This window comes from Megalops cyprinoides, chromosome 22, assembly GCF_013368585.1.
Source record: "Megalops cyprinoides isolate fMegCyp1 chromosome 22, fMegCyp1.pri, whole genome shotgun sequence".
Classification (NCBI taxonomy): domain Eukaryota; kingdom Metazoa; phylum Chordata; class Actinopteri; order Elopiformes; family Megalopidae; genus Megalops; species Megalops cyprinoides.
The window spans coordinates 24,642,136-24,658,901 of record NC_050604.1 but is presented as its reverse complement, the minus strand read 5'-3'; the positions used below and the strand labels follow the sequence as shown (position 1 = coordinate 24,658,901).

The 16,766-nt window shown below is 44.6% G+C and overlaps 1 protein-coding gene across 1 annotated transcript; it reads left to right on the top strand.

Moving 5' to 3' along the window:
- The first annotated feature begins 4,059 nt into the window (after positions 1-4,059).
- mtmr7b (myotubularin related protein 7b) lies at positions 4,060-16,306 on the top strand. The gene is made up of 14 exons (XM_036517069.1): positions 4,060-4,422; positions 5,570-5,692; positions 7,524-7,686; positions 7,955-8,112; positions 8,371-8,499; positions 9,048-9,182; positions 9,476-9,608; positions 9,945-10,054; positions 10,573-10,698; positions 11,362-11,411; positions 11,550-11,750; positions 12,573-12,707; positions 13,615-13,741; positions 14,618-16,306. Exons 1-14 carry the CDS (start codon positions 4,399-4,401, stop codon positions 14,927-14,929), a joined length of 1,926 nt encoding a protein of 641 aa, XP_036372962.1. The 5' UTR covers positions 4,060-4,398; the 3' UTR covers positions 14,930-16,306.
- The last annotated feature ends 460 nt before the right edge of the window (positions 16,307-16,766 follow it).

The following is a 16,766-nucleotide window of genomic DNA, read 5'->3' as shown; positions in this document are numbered from 1 at the left end:
GGCTGAATAGAGATGCGTCTCTCATGCTAAACAGGCCTCAATTTCGTTCCTTCTCAAGGTAATTTTTTTCCCAATTTTCTAAATCTGTAAGTGTGTATTGACTAATGCAGTGTTCACACTGAATGATTTTGCTGTTTTTATTTTTCAATTTGAAAATAAAGAAAAATCCAGTAAAATCATAAAAACATGTCCTCTTTGAAAGGTTGGGTTTCTGCTTTCTGGTTCTTTGACTGCACCAAGCAAGCTCTGAACTGTAGGGTTCCAGGTTTTGGGGCCTAGTTCATGCGTTCATGCATGTCTTGTGGAAAACTTTGAACATGCAGGTCCTGAACTCTCCAGTTTTTGGTCTGAAGAGCTCAAATCCAAGTTTCCACCACAGAATAAAAGATCTGGATGTCTTCATCCTACAGGAGAGAAGACTTAACAGCTCTTGCTGTTCCACAGGCTGGGAGGAGTTAAGCATAAGCAAAGTAGGTGTTGGTTTTTCGGTGAAATTGATGCATTTGCGAGCTAACTAATAAACTGTTACACAAGGAACTTCAGTTTGGATCATTGTTGCAGAAGAGGAAGAAGATGTTTATTGATGATCTTCAGTACAGCAAGGCTTCGCAGAGTTTCAGATGTTACGCACACTAAGTTTCGCACTTAGTCTTACGCCTTACACTCATCAACCTCTCACGGTCCGGTCCGTCTCTGCTGCTGGTGCTGCTGGGTGCTGGAACTGGCAACTCTGCTTCACAAAGAATATCTTATAGCATCCTAAAGAGTGGGAAACTGATGACCTAAGCCGTACAGATATTTAATTATAACTGACCTTGCATCGTCTAGAGTCTGGCACCTAATTAGAAAAACATTGCTTCAAAGGGTATCCTTGGTTGATAGGGAAGCACACACTGACTCGACTCCTCTTTGTCACAAACACTGACATGGGAGGCAGAGTGGGAGACAGTCCCACCGGGTAGATTATCCCTATATCACCCAAGAACAGAACTTTTAATATAAGAAGCGAAGATCTAAGATATCTTGTGATATATGTTGTAATATATGCATTCCCATATGGTTAAATATGGAGTGACTGACCTAATACTGAACTACAGCTATATGAGTGCTCGAAATCATAGGCCTCTCCGTTGGGGCGGCCTTGTGCCATGTACACATTTTCAGCGTGCCTGTGTGCATGATTAGTTCGACATAGCAACATCTCTTGGAATGTAGGTCTCTTCCCCATTCTCTCATGTAGGTCGTAACTCTGTGATCAACCTAAAAACTACACATAATACAATCATCATTGTCCCGGTGTATACTTACTCTACTAAACTAATCAGTCTATTGATATAATGATCACTAAATAATCACCACTATTCTTCATAGGCTACAGAGTTAATGAGGGAAGGGATTGTGGAGTTTAAGTAATCTGGTTTAATCAAATCTCTACATTTCCATATCTGGGTGAAAATTAGGAAAGAAAAAGGAAGTACAGATAAAAAATCCTTTTTCCAATTTTCCTTTGTGGACTTTGTAACCTCATCATCATTATAAGAAGATGGTATCACCACGTGTAAATCTGCCAGCCACAGCCCAGGGTTATCAGTGGGGACTTGAACATCCAGGCAAGTACACAGCCTGAATTCACATAAAGCTAACAAGGAGATAGACATATTTTGGAGACAATTTAAAAATGTATATTTTATATTTGGCTTGGACCTATTCATCATTGGTGGCAGGACACAGCAGCAATCATTGGGAAGATAAACACAGAGCACATCTCTCAGCAACAGCTCTATTGATTATGCGCCCACAGGCTGACATCCCTTTTCTGTCAGTACGGTCCCTGTCAGGGAAATAACATCAGCCTGATCACCCTCACATCACTGCATTTTCAGCACATGCACCTACACCCAGCCCAGCGAATCAGACAACCTGCACAACTCTTACAGATGCACTCAAGACAGCTCAGCCAATCACCAACGACCAGTGAATGACCAGGAAAAAATCAAACACTATTGGACACCTTTGTAACAGTCACACAACCTCACATTAAAGGAGTATAATGATGCAAAAATATAAATATATACGTATTCAAAACAGCAGCGTTGATCTCAATTTTAAAATATTTAGTAGGGGAAAGAAATAAAAAACATAATGTGACAAAAAAGCTTATTTGATAAAATAGACAAATAGAACATTTTCAGTCCAAAAACGCATAAAATAACAGCTGCAGGCCATGCGCCTTTCTTACTGTGAGACACAGAAGCAAGTGTAAATACAGTACATGCCTAGACAAGCTGAGCACAAAAGATTAAGAGCAAAAATATGCTATTTCAGGTATTTCAAACCTTCTGTGGGAAAGCTGCAAAAAATGAGTTATGTAGAGACTATGTTGTTTTTTTTTTAATAACAAACTTTAAGGATCCAGAGCTTAGTAAGTAATACTGGGGATGGCAGTGGTCAAGCGGTTGCCTAGAAACAGGACAGTTGTAGGTTTGCATCACCGCATGGACACACACCCAAAGTGCCCCTGAGCAAGCCAGTGTACCCCAAAATCTCTCTAGGGCTGCCTCACTGTGGCTCACCCTCTGCCTCACTCCTGCCAAGTTATAGGTCTAAAAAATGTTAAAATGTAGATAAACTATAACTTACCCTTAAAGACAACTAGAAGCTTTTCACTTCCTGTGTACTAGGTAAAATTTCTATATAGATACTGAAACACAACAGTCACAAGCTACAGGTGTATGTTCCTGTGCGTGTGTGTGTGTGTGTGTGTGAGTGCGTGCGTGTGTGTGTGTGTGTGTGTGTGTGCGCGTTTCTGTGACTAATGCCTTTATGTGTGTGTTCATGTCTGTGTAAGCGTACCTGTGTGTGTGTCTCAGAATTCCAAGGTTTTCATAAGATTAAACACATCTCTGAGATCACAGCTAACTTGGAAGACCTTCTGTGGTGGGTAGGATTATAATTAAGTCCTTTAGCAATTGTGGATTTGCTATTGTATCCAGAAAACACCTGAGAAAGCAACAGAACTGGCATTCCGTGACAGGCCAAAAATGTTACCATGTCTCCAAAATTTCACATATCTCATATCGTTGCTTTATACCATATTGTAAATTCAGTTAATGTTTCATGAATATTTGTTTTTAAATATATAGTAGATTTATCAACACATACAAGTTCCACTATCCGGCAGAATAACAATGATGCGTATGATGTATCTGAATCATACGCGCAGTCGACCACATACAGAGCTGAAGTTCATTTGGTTCGGCTTGCTTGCTGTTTCTGTCGCGATTCTCTGCTGTCATCTGGTGGAAATGATGGAAAATTCAAGCAAGATCAGGGACGTGCAGTTCTTTTAGTAAGTACGAAATGAACGGAGGAGAAAACGCTGCATAGATGAGCTCCGTGCCTCTCTCAAATTTCACTGCTCGCAGACGAATAAGCGAAGTAAGTCATCTGAGATGGTGTTACGTTTCGGTTGAGCAAAGTAATTTTAAGGAGAACATATCGTCAGGAAAAAAGATGCAAAACATGAATTCCAGGTTCCCTATAACACTGACGCAGACCTGGGAATTTACCCGGCCAGACCCAGCTCCGTAACGTTCCCTGGTCCGATAACCTGGAAAGAGCCATTTATATTAAAGACCAGTGTGAAAGGGGCCTGAAATGGGTCTTGGTGAATTGATTGATTGAACAGCAAAACTATCATAATGAATGGTATAGGCAACATAGATTCCCCGTGTTGGACTACTCGTGCAGTAGTCCAATATTGATGCATCGAACGTATACAATATTTTCAGAAGACTTTATTAGCATCTTTTTTTATTTTAATTTAATCTAATTATTTGGTTCTTTAGTACGACCAGTGTTTATTTCCAAACGCTTTTTCTTGCTTTTTGATTTTTGGTTTTTGGTTTTGATTACCACTAATACTACTACTACTACTACTACTACTACTACTCCTACTACGATGATGATGATGATGATGACAACGGCTGTCCTTCCCTAATGTACAGTAGGCCTATGTCCACGCGTTCGTGGCGCTTAAATTAGTTACGAATTGGTTCCTCCAGTCGAAGTACAGAAAAAAAACGGACCCTTGCGTCAGACCAGCAGCCGCTCACAGGGCAGGCTTTAAGACCGCGTTGTTCTCATCTCCCGATCAGAGAGGCTGATGGGTGAATCTCCGACGGCACCGCAAAGAGGCAACCATGGGCGCCTTACCTGAGGGTCGCCCCATCCAATAACAAAGCGCACCGATCACGCAGAATATTTTATCCATTTCGTTTGGGGCACGAGAATTAGAATGTCCGAAAACCTCACGTCGTTTGTTTTTATCAAATCATAACGATTTTATCAAATCATCGAATTCATTTTCAGACGCGCTTTCTGCCGGACCATACAGTGATGGAGCATATACGAACTCCGAAGGTAAACCAGCCAGATATTTCTAGCGATGATTTTTAAAAAATCTGCTGTTTTGCCGTGTTCTTGGTACACATGCATGTTTTCATATTTTGTCGGTGTGTTTATCTTGAAACTGTTTTCCACATCGTGTGCTGCCTATGCTATCATTAGCAATGAAGCACAAAATATATGCGCAGATATTGCTTATTTTATTTATTTGTGCATACATGTTACATAATATCATAACGCAATTTCGACATTATTCCGCAAATGTAAATATTGTGTCCGGACGCATATGATCATGCGCATTTAAATCGCCTACGTCTTATTGTTACGTCTTATTGCTTGGCTTTGCCCGCTTGTACTGCGCGCAGAGAATATAAACCGATAAGAGGCTAAACAATCGCGTGCATGAGGAGGGACGGAAACTCTCGGGCTAAATTATTCATGTGGTGTCATTTTCTCGGCATGCAAATGTCTAACAGATGCATTATCTGTTCTGAAACAGTGTTGTTGTCTCTATTTTGGGGCGTGTACCTTTTCACGTAGTTTTTCTCTCATTGCGAACGTTCTGCAGGGTCATGTTTGTATGGCACTATCTGTCAGGCCAGATGTATATAGTTTCACAAATTAACCGTAATCCCTTGTGTAAGTGCTAAATGTCTGGTGTTGTCAAGCACTGTCTTGGTGTTGACAGCTTTGGTCGAAGTTGAGAAATTATCTTAGTCATTCTGCACAGTTGACATAGTTTGACGATGACCAATTAAAAGACATTACACTGCAAAACAGAGCAAAACCTTTCAGTCCACCATAACTGCGAACTCTTACACGCATTTCTTAAATTGTTGTTTTGGCAGAGTGGTCCAACGTAACGATCGATAGCACGAGGTTCCACCTATTACAAATCTAAAATAACGTGACCAATCTGTGCCAAATATGGATATGAAATTTGCGCACGGCCGTGATAACGACGCAGCTTCATGTGCGTGAATCATTGCTGCGGGACCGCGAGTGTGTAAGAGAAAGAGGGAGAAGGAGGAAGAATGACGCTAAATGAAAGGATAACATGTGGTCTGAACAGTGTGTGTGTATGAGAGAGGGGGTAGCAATGATGAAATATGAATTGAATTATGTGTGGTTTTGTATTTTATGTTTTTGTTTTTTTTGCTAGGTTGAAGGCGTTCGTTTGACTGACAGAGCCTCCCCCCGCAGAACGTGTCTGGGCACCCTGTACCTAACGGGGACGCACACCATCTTTGTAGAGAACGCGCCGGAGATTCGCAAGGAAACCTGGGTAGGAATTGAAACTGTTGCTCATTGTCATATTTTGTCAGTGCGGTTTCTCTAATTTAAGCAAACTTGGGGAAACGGGAGTTTCCTTTCTGTTGTCATGGGGTGCTTTTCCGTTGTCCCACAATTTTGTTTACTGCATTTAAAGGGCATCTAGTTAAATGTCCAGCTAAATACTTGAATTATAAAGTAGAGTATTTCTTATATTCTGGATAACTTGGATTAAATTCTTCATTATATGTAGACCTAAGTAAAATGTTAACAGAAGCAAAAAAAATACTGTTTAATTTAACAGAAACATCCTCATTTACCTTTCAAAAACCATAACTGTTGTAATATTTGTTGCTGGGTTATGTTGCAGGTGAGACTGTGTGCCACAACAAATAAACCTTTAGGGAGACGATAGATTCTTTTCAATCAGTTACTTTCCTTAAGCACACAGAGAAACCTCTCTCACTTTAGCACTCAACTATCCAAGAATATCAACATCAAGGCAAAACTAATCAACAACATCAGCCTCAGGATAACAGCTCCTTTAACGTGTTTAACAAGAGAACCCATATTAACAGTTTTAACACTGACACTCTGAAAATGATGACGTCAAGGTAGATGTGTTTAACAGAAACAATAAATTAACAGTTAAAGTTGTTAATGCTTTCAGAAAAAAAGCCTTGCGGATAATGGCTTTCCAATGCACAACTGCTAGACAGGTTCATGCATGGCTACTAGCAGTTCACAGCTCCATCTGACATATTGTTATATATATATTACTCTTCTGAAGCTGGGCATTTACTGTTTTTACATCCTTTACATTCCTTGTTTATTTATCAGGGACAGCACAGGCTTAGAAACATTACTGACGTGCAATGCGGTGTTTGCAGGTTAGCCACAGGCTAACACTCAGAGTCCCAGAGCAGGTGAACTAAACACGGCAGCTCACGTGGAAGCCTGGGGCGGCGAGGCTGATGTAGCTCAGGTGAGGAGCCGTGCCGGAGGGGTGACCGAAATTCGAACCCGTGACCTGGTCACGGGGGGTCCCTCTGTCTCCGGTCCCCCGTGCTGCTGCCCAGAGCTGTGGAGCCAGACTGTACGACACAGTTAACTCACAGTCAGTGAGCGCAGAGGCTCCGATGCACTGTAGTGATGCAGGGTGACGTTGCTACACGCCGGTGCTCTAGTTACGCTCCAGAGAGGGGCTCCCTGTCAGGGAGAACTGGGGGCCTCTGGATGATCCGTCTTATCAACACACAAAGCAGCCAAAGGGCTTTATCTCTAGTCTATCTTCCTCTCCATCTGTCCTATCTATCCCTATTTTCTATTCAAAAAAAGCACTCCACACTAGTTTAGCACTGAACTCAGCATTTCACTGACCTCTTGTAGTACTTTTTGATAACTGCTCTTAGCATTGTGGTGCACTTATTTGGAAGTCGCTCTCGGTAAGAGCGTCTGCTAAATGACGTAATGAAATATAAGGTAATGTAATGTGTGAAGACAAGATGTTTGAAAGGTCTGGGTATTTCAGTACTGGTGGTATTTTGTTTCTTTCTGAGTGCTTACAAGAGCTCTGCCATGAGAGTAACCTTTTGCGGGAGAGCGGAATGTGACCGCAGGAGGTAATAAATGCCTTTTTTTGGAGTAAAGTTGAAGTCTTTCCTTTTTAATCTCCCCTTCGATGTTGTTACGCTGGGTGGCCTGGGTGCTTCCACAGTGGACATGCCCATTAAACACCGTTAGCGTCTAAGGTCCCCCCTCCTGCGTTCACAGCCTGCGGAGTGCCGTGTGCTTCTAGGTGTTTTGGAATGGTAACCCCTGTGCCCCCCCCCGTTCCGCCGCAGATCCTGCACAGCCTGGTCAGTGGCGTGGAGAAGCAGCCCCCGACCCCCTCAGGCTGCCCCCTGCTGATTCGCTGCAAGAACTTCCAGGTCATCCAGTTCCTCATCCCGCAGGAACGGGACTGCCAGGACGTGCACCTCTCCCTCGCTCGCCTCTCTCGGCCAGGTGAGACCCCCCCGCCCCCCACCATCAGGGAAGGGTTTCCGCACACCCTTCTGGGTGTCGATCACATGCTTCTGTTTCCTGTTTCACTTCCACATCATGGAGACTCCAGTGTTGTGCGTGACAGAAATGACAAAAGCATGCCATAAACACAAACTCTGGGTGTGCTGTGAGAGAATGCTGTAAACCCCGGAAAGTGTTTGCAGTTGAATGTCTGGAGAGCATAGAGAGTTGCTGTGTCATTGATGCATTTGTGTCTCCTTGTCTGCAGAGAGATATGGAGAACTGTACTGCTTCTCCTTCAACCCCAAAGTGGACAAAGAGGAGCGAGAAGAAGCCTGGAGCTTCATCGACCTCAAAGCCGAGTACAGTCGGATGGGCATACCCAATCACCTCTGGCAAATCACTCATGCCAACAGCGAGTACAGGGTCAGTATTGCCTTCTCCCGATGCCCATAGCATAACCAACGGCTGGTGGAACAGTGGAAAGGTCGATAACGAAGCAGGCTGATGCAGTCTAAACCAAAGCGTTTATCTGTGACCACAGTGAGGCCCACCAGTTAAGGACACAGTTATCACAGCCGACTCAGTTCACCATTAACTTTTCCACCTCTGAGACGTGTAGAATGGGGAGCGGTAAAGGGCGTGGGGCCTGATTCTGACTGAGTCAGCCAATCCCTTTTCCAGATTTGCGACACCTATCCCTCCGAGCTGTACGTCCCCAAATCGGCCACGCCCCCCATCATCGTGGGCAGCTCCAAGTTCCGGAGCAGGGGACGCTTTCCCACGCTCTCGTACTATCGCCGTGACAACCAGGTGAGTTCTGCAGCGCACCTGTGTGTGTTCTCAGCCCGTTCAGACATGCTCACGAACACGTTCTCTCTCCATCGGCCAACGGTCCTCTTGACCGTTGACCACACACGGTCCCTTTTGTGCTGAACGGTGCTTGTCCCAAGTGCCCTTGGCTGTTTAACAGGGATTACATTACATTACGTTGTTGTCGTTTAGCAGATGCGCTTATGAAGGGCTTACATAGGTTACGATTTTTACACGTTATCCATTTATACCACTGTGCTATTTACTGAGGCAATTCTGGATTTAGTACCTTGCCCAAGGGTGTGTTTCAGAGGGCTGTGTTTGAACAGTCTCTCTCTCTCTCTCTCTCTCACTCTCTCCCTCTCTCTCTCTCTCCCCCTGTCTCTCTCCCTCTCTGCCTCTCTCTGGCTCTATCTCTTTCTCTCTCTCTCTCTCTCTCCCTCTCTCTCTTTCTCTCTCTCCCTCTCTTCCTCTCTCTCTCTCCCTCTCTCTCTCTCTCTCTCTCTCTCCCTGTCTCTCTCTCTCTCCCTCTCTCTGCATGCACACAGGCCTCTATCTGTCGCAGTAGCCAGCCCCTCTCTGGGTTCAGTGCTCGCTGTCTGGAGGACGAGCAGATGCTGGAGGCCATCATGAAGTCGAACCCGGGCAGCCAGTTCATGTACGTGGTGGACACCAGGCCCAAGGTGAGCCCCCCAGCTGGGGGGCTGGGAGGCCCCCCACAGCCTAACAGTCAATGCTAGTCTGGTGTAGCTCTGACTCCTCCAGCCGAAAACTGTGATTTTTTTGAGTTTCTTGCTCAGGTTAAAATGTTAACATCAAAATATTTCGAGAAAAGTCAACAGGACATTATCTTTGTCACTGTTTTATCTTTGTTTGAAAGTATGAAGAGCTGTGTGATTGTTGTTAGCGGGGTGTGTGAGTGTCAGCGCACCCTGGTTCCATTAAACGTGGCGCTGCCGTACGCCTTTGTATCCAGCTGAACGCCATGGCTAACCGAGCAGCGGGGAAGGGCTACGAGAACGAGGACAACTACTCCAACATCAAGTTTCAGTTCATCGGCATCGAGAACATTCACGTCATGCGGAGTAGCCAGCAGAAGGTTCTGGAAGGTATCTCACCGTACTCTCGTTGTTCTATTGTGGAAAAAGTGAGGGAAGGTTCTGGAAGGTATCTCACTGTATTGTTATCATTTTACTGCGAACAGTGAGGGAAGGTTCTGGAAGCTATCTCACCGTATTCTCAGCCTTTTATTGTGAAATGTGAGGGAAGGTCTTGGAAGGCATCTCACTGTATTATTACCATCGTTCTATTATGACAGATGGGAACTGTTCTTTTTTTTTTTTTTTTTTTTTTGTGTGAGTAATGACTTCCTGTTCTGCGGTAATTCTGCGAGACATAATGTCCTGTTCCGCGCCCTGACTTCCTGTTCTGTGGGTGGTCTGCAGTTTGCGAGGCCAAGTCTCCCTCCATGGGCGACTTCCTGTGGGGGCTGGAGAACAGCGGCTGGCTCAAGCACATCAAAGCCATCCTGGATGCAGGCATCTTCATCGCCAGGGTAAGACCATCATCTTCATCACCAGCATAAGATTAGCATCTTTATGGCCAGGGTAAGATCAGCATGTTTGTTTCTAAACATGGTGTTTATGTGTATGTGTGTGTGTGTGTGTGTGTGTACGTGTGTGTGTGGGTATGTGTGTGCGTGCGTGTGTGCATGTGTGTGTGTGTGTGTGTATGTGTGTGTGTGTGTGCGTGCGTGTGTATGTGTGTGTGTGTGTGTGTGTGTGTGTACGTGTGTGTGTGTGTGTGTGTGTGTGTGTTTATGTGTACGTGTGTGTGTGTGTGTGTGTTTACGTGTACGTGTGTGTGTTTACGTGTACGTGTGTGGGTATGTGTGTGTGTGTGTGTGTGTGTGTGTGTGTGTGTGTTTATGTGTACGTGTGTGTGTGTGTGTGTGTGTGTACGTGTGTGTGTGTGTGTGTGTGTGTATGTGTGCGTGCGTGCGTGCGTGCGTGCGTGCGTGCGTGCGTGCGTGCGTGCGTGCGTGCGTGCGTGTGTGTGTGTGTGTCTGGGCAGGCGGTGGCGGAGGAGGGGGTCAGTGTTCTGGTGCACTGCTCGGACGGGTGGGACCGGACGGCTCAGGTGTGCTCCGTGGCCAGTGTGCTGCTGGACCCGTACTACAGAACCCTGAAGGGCCTCATGGTGAGAAGCAGCTGACAGCATCTGCTGCACCGTATCTACCACACCTACCGCAATGTCCTGTGTCTACAATACTGACTGTAATATCCGTGCCACTTTTCTACATCTACTTTACCTACTGCAATATGTCTTTTACCATAACTACTGTAATATCTGCACCACTGTCTTACACCTACCATGCCTAGTGCAGTATGTCCTATATCTAAGGCACCTCCCGCAATGTCTTACATCTACCATAACTGTAATATCTGTATTACACCTATCATATTGCATTACACCAACATTTCTACTGCAATATGTTGTTCACCTACCCTAACTACTGTAATATCTGCACCACTGGTTTACACTTACCACACTTACAGTACTAAGATAGTATATTTGGAGCCTGGCTGTCTTAGCCAGGTTGGTGAGTAAGCTAAATACGTTAGTATTTTGTTCTCATAAATACATAAATACAAGTTGACTTACATGACAGTATTTCAGATGCTTATGAGGGATAAAACCAAATGTGCATGTCCAAGTGTTTAGTTTTGCCTGGGATGTATATAGTCATTAAACCTCTTCACATGTTTTTAAAGGCTCTGTCTAAAAACAAAAGGGTTACTTTAAGGACAAGGGATGGATAAGCCCGTCTCTCTCTCTCTCTCTCTCTCTCTCTCTGTACAGGTGCTCATTGAAAAGGACTGGGTGTCATTCGGCCACAAGTTCTGCCACAGGTGAGTGCCATCCATCTTTAATCTTTAACAGGGCTAGGGAACAGGGAGTGTTGCTTGGCACAAATAATCAAAACCACAAATCGCAAACCTAAAAAATGGCAAAGGGTCTCCTGTAATTCCCGGATGGCCCCCCTACAGATACAGCCACCTGGACGGGGACCCGAAGGAGGTGTCCCCCGTGCTGGACCAGTTCCTGGAGTGTGTGTGGCAGCTGATGGAGCAGTTCCCCTGCGCCTTCGAGTACAATGAGCGCCTCCTCCTGCAGGTGCACATGCACCTGTACTCCTGCCAGTACGGCAACTTCATGGGCAACAGCGAGAAGGAGAGGAAGGACCTGAGGTAGAGGGGGTGAGGGGGCGGGGCTGGGAGGGAGAGGGGCGGGGACTGGATTCAGTACGTCTGCAATGCATTTCATCCTTATTGTTTCTCTCTTAATAGTTTATTGATGGTTTCTGGCTCTGCATTACTCAAACATTTCTGTAAGAAGAAGAAGAAACCCAGACTTAAGAACAATACGCATTGTGATTAGTTTTGTTGTGAAAATCGTCTTTGTTCCTTTTCTAAAAACTCCAGTGTCATTTTGTCATTGAATAGTTTTGTTAATAGTACATATTTTTGTGGTATGTTTTATGTTCTTACCCATATTGTGCAAAAAGTAAAAAAATCTTCTGTCTGTGGTTCGCTGTCTTTAATCACAAACAAGTGCAGTCTCAGTGTTTCCCTGAAAAAGAGCTTTGGAATACATATTTGTTTTTCTTGTGGTGTGGTCAGATTGAACCTTTAGCCAACCACAAAGCAGAGCCTAGGTCTGGCATGGTTACTTACTCTGTAATATGTCATCCGCTCTGTCCACAAAGTACAACCACTAGATAGGTAGGTATTGTGAGCACAAATTAGCTTGTGTTCTGAAAACATGACAGTACAAAAAAAGCCAGCAACTTCACGTTCAAGTCTTGTCTTGCAAGAAGTGATATATAGTACCTGTCAAGGATAAAGAAGAAATACAGGTCAGACCGCAGCCCCCCTGTCGCTGGTGAGCACAGCTCCACGGAAAGTTAGCAGAACAAGGTGGAATTTGTATGTGTGCATGTTTGGTCAAAGACAGTCTTGGCTGGACACCTCATTCGCTGCTTTTGTGGCTCTCCTTGAATTTTGTGGCAGAATTCGGGAGAGGACCCACTCCCTGTGGGCGCACCTGTGGAAGAACAGAGCCGACTACACGAATCCTTTGTACAGATCGGACCACAGCCAGACGCAGGGAGCACTGCGGCCTGTCACCGCCCCCTACTGCTTCAAGTGGGTTACTGCACGCACTCTGAATGATCAGAATTGCTGATCCCCATTGCTGACACGTTGACTCCTCTTTGCTGTGCTGATTGAAAACACTAATGGGTTATAGGTTGGGGGGTTCTTTAATGGTATGTTTTACAGCAGAGCTAATCATCCCTGGTCCTTAAGGGTCATAGTGTCTGCAAGCTTTCAATCCTGCCAGACACTTAACTTGCTCAGTTTAACTCTTCATTGACTTTGTTAAACCATCGACTACCTCCCAACTATTAGGGAGCTGGAAGTCCTGTGCTGGACTGCTGACCTCCAAGACCAGAGCTGAACTATATTATTCAGATTGACTTATGTAGCACTTAAGCACTCAAGGAGCATATACTTCAGTAGCAGCAGTGTAGAATAGTGGTAAGGACCAGAACTGGTAACCAAAAGGTTGCTGGTTAGATTCCCCGATGGGGCACTGCTGTTGTACCCTTGGCAAGGTCCAAGCTTGCTTACCCCCGAATTGTCTTCGTAAATATTCAGCTGTATAATTGGATTTAAAAGCTGTAGTCTATGTAAGTCACTCTAGATAAAAGCTTCTGATAATGACAATAATGTAATGGAGTTAGGAGAGGTGTGTGGGCGTGGTCTCTGCCTTCAGCGGCCCCCTGACTCTGCTCCTGGGTTTCAGGCTGTGGAGGGCGGAGTTAGGGGAGGTGTGTGGGCGTGGTCTCTGCCTTCAGCGGTCCCCTGTCTCTGCTCCTGGGTTTCAGGCTGTGGAGGGCGGAGTTAGGGGAGGTGTGTGGGCGTGGTCTCTGCCTTCAGCAGTCCCCTGTCTCTGCTCCTGGGTTTCAGGCTGTGGAGGGCGGAGTTAGGGGAGGTGTGTGGGCGTGGTCTCTGCCTTCAGCGGTCCCCTGTCTCTGCTCCTGGGTTTCAGGCTGTGGAGAGGCATGTACAGCCGCTCGGAGAGGGGCACGCGCCCGTTCCAGTCGGCGGTGGACTTCCTGATGGCCGTGAAGGAGGAGACACAGCAGCTGGAGGAGGAGCTCTCCACCCACGAGGCGGTAAGGGAGCAGGCCACGCCCTCTACCTGCGAACGGCACACTCAGCCACACCCACTCTCCTCTCTGACTCCTGGGCGGCGCACTTGGCAAGGCGCCCGTCTTGAGTGCAGGCTGAGCCCAGTGTTACAGTTTCAAAATGAGCTGCAGCCTCTGCTGACAGTGGTGGGGCAAATTGTCTTTGCCGCTCCGGTAATGGTGGAATTTATTGGCGGAATGGGCAGTAACTCCTAAAAAAAAAAAAAGCAGGAGTGTCACAACATGTAGTTTTAAAACATATTAAAACGTTACAGCAGCTTTTGAAACTTTTACTGCGTTGCTGTAAAAACTGAATTTCAGCAGCCCAGATTTATGTCTCTGGAGCCGTTGTGTTGTATAAGATCCAATGCTCCCTTCTGTAGCCATGTGTTTCCATAAAAACAAAAAGTTGTAAGGACATATTACACTTGCACAGACTTCTCACGCTCAGACATGCCTGGATGTTGGAATCCATATTCTCATTCAAAATATCTGTATCCTTCACCAACTCAATGTTCAGTCTGTCTCTATGGAAACAAATGTGCAGTGGGCAGATGGTTCAGATTTAACTTATTGAACAATATGAGACTAAGACCACTAAATTATTTCTTTCACTACTGCCTATAACATGTTTGGGGTGTTAGTGATTCCTTGAATTGGAAGAACGTGAATGGAAAGTGGTGACTGTCACTTTAGGATGTGTAAAAAGGGATGTTTTACAACACTGCATTTTCCACTCACAGTTAACTTTTGTTATTCAGTGTGTAATGGTAATGACATAAGATAAATGGCCTCCTGTCATGACAGTGAGCGTGTCATTTGATTTGCCTTGTTTTACTCTGTTTTAACAACAAATCACAGAAAATTGCGAATCTGGAGAAGCAGGGGAAGAGAGTGCAGGCCAAGGAGGGCCCAGCGGGTAAGAACAGTGAGGCAAACACTCCCCAGAGCTACACTGGCAGCCTCCCCACCAACAGCCCCGTCCAGCAGGGGGAGCTAGAGAGCTCGCAGCTGATCCTGCCCCGGGATGTTCTGAAGAGCTCCGACCCCGACCTCTCGGTCAACAGCGATCAGGAGTCGGGCGTGGCCGACCTCAGCTGCCTCTCACCCATTGGTGGGGAGGGGAGCGTCAAGGACCCTGACTCAGACGAGGCTGCCTACTGCACTGCCTGATCACAAATCGTGCACTGGCATTGCATTGTGGGTATCTTTCCAGAGGCGTGGACTGTGAAATGAAAAATCAGGCAGGGTCAAAGACTTTGAAACAGAGGGCCAGTTTGACTTCAGCTGAGAGCAGGGATTGAACTCTGTGTGTGTAAAGATGGACTAGTCACTGTATGTGAATTACCAGAGTAATCAGTGTACCCTTTCAGCTAGTCTTCTTTTCCATGTAATACAGGCAAATTTGTCTGTGCTATATATTCCCTTTGGTACGAACAAACTCCAAATAATTTAAACTTGATCTTGGGGTCTCTTTTGAGGACAATGTTTACACCACAGGCAAGATGCTTTTTGGTGCAATATTTAATGCATATTATGAAATTAATATATGTAGTCTTTGTAGTTAGTCAATGAATAGGGTATAAAATATAAATGGACAATTTTAGCAAAATTTTAGCAAAACTTTCCACATGTATTACAAAAACAGACGAAAAGTAGTTTTTAGAGGTACAGTTAGCAGACGGAGTACAGGAACACTGGAAATACGTAGGTGCACTAAAATAGAGGGTTACTTATTTTTCTCTAGTATCTTTTTACTATGAGAAGCACATTTCTGTGACTAACACTTTTCTCCAACTTCCAATTTGTTTTCTTATTTTAAGAGTAAACATCTTGACATAAGAAAATTGTTGAGTTTGTGAAAAGTTTAAGCCACATTGTTAGATACACTAGACACAGGTGAGAAAACACTGAAAATGACTCCACTGCATTCATATTTAACAGATTTTGTAATTATAAATATTGTGGAAAATCCCCTTTTCAATGCAGCATCTGATGTGTGTTCACTTGAAGGGAGGCCTGATTAGAAAAAATACATGTTCTAACCACAACAGGAGGTCAAGGTGACCATGCTGCTGAGAGCCAGTCAGAACCCAGTCAGGAACCAAAAATGTAAAGCATTCTCCTTTTTACCTTTTGGTCATAAAAATGTTGCTTCTTTCAGGATCTCAGAAATGCACTGTTTCTTATGAACAGAATCAAAATTAATGACGGTATGGAAACAGTTCTTTACACATTTTTGTTACCTTGACAAGTTATTATTTATTTCATATCAAATTATGACAATATTGTACATTGCCCACAGAACTTGTAAGACTGCATTACATGACTTAAAAGTATTTAAAGTGTAACATTTGACTGTTTGTATGCTTTCTTGGTTCAGTAGTATTCAGTAGTATTTCTCAGTCGTACATGCCAAATATCAAAGATGCACTAAAATGTAGAAAAACGTTTCATAAATAAAATCACTGCCCACTCAGTTTTACTTCTGGGAAAAAAAAACTATATTATCCTTCACAAAAGATCAGCTCTCACCATTCCTGAATAAAGATAAAGGCTCAAGCTTTTAATGTTCGTCTCACTGCTTTCAACAATAAAATGGTTTGACTTTGTTGGCAGACCTTTTTACATCTAAGTATAAAGAATCACCACAGGCGATTACAGAGAGAATGTCAATCGTGTCAGAGGGGGATATACAAAATACTACAGGGATGTGAATAATTATGACTTTGTGTTTTCTTGAACCAATGTCATTATTTGTGTACAGTTATCCTTTTGCTCAGTGAAATACTGTTATGCTAAACGTGTTGAGCAAAGTGAGCAAAGGTTACGCATCTCTTCACACCGGTGAAGAAGGCAATTGGTTCTCACGGTCATGGGAAATTCTGAACTATCGCCACCGGAGAGTTGGTTGTCCTGACATCCAAAGACCAGCAGATGTCACTATGGTGCAGAAAGTCCGAGCGTCTGGAACCAATGAAGCTTGTGCAGAAGGGTCTGACGCCCAACG

Coding starts and splice junctions, on each gene's coding strand:
- mtmr7b (XM_036517069.1), top strand. CDS start 4,399: ATGGAGCATATACGAACTCCGAAG. Junction 8,113..8,370: donor ATGCCAACAGCGAGTACAGG/GTCAGTATTGCC, acceptor TCCCTTTTCCAG/ATTTGCGACACCTATCCCTC. Junction 11,412..11,549: donor GGCCACAAGTTCTGCCACAG/GTGAGTGCCATC, acceptor GCCCCCCTACAG/ATACAGCCACCTGGACGGGG.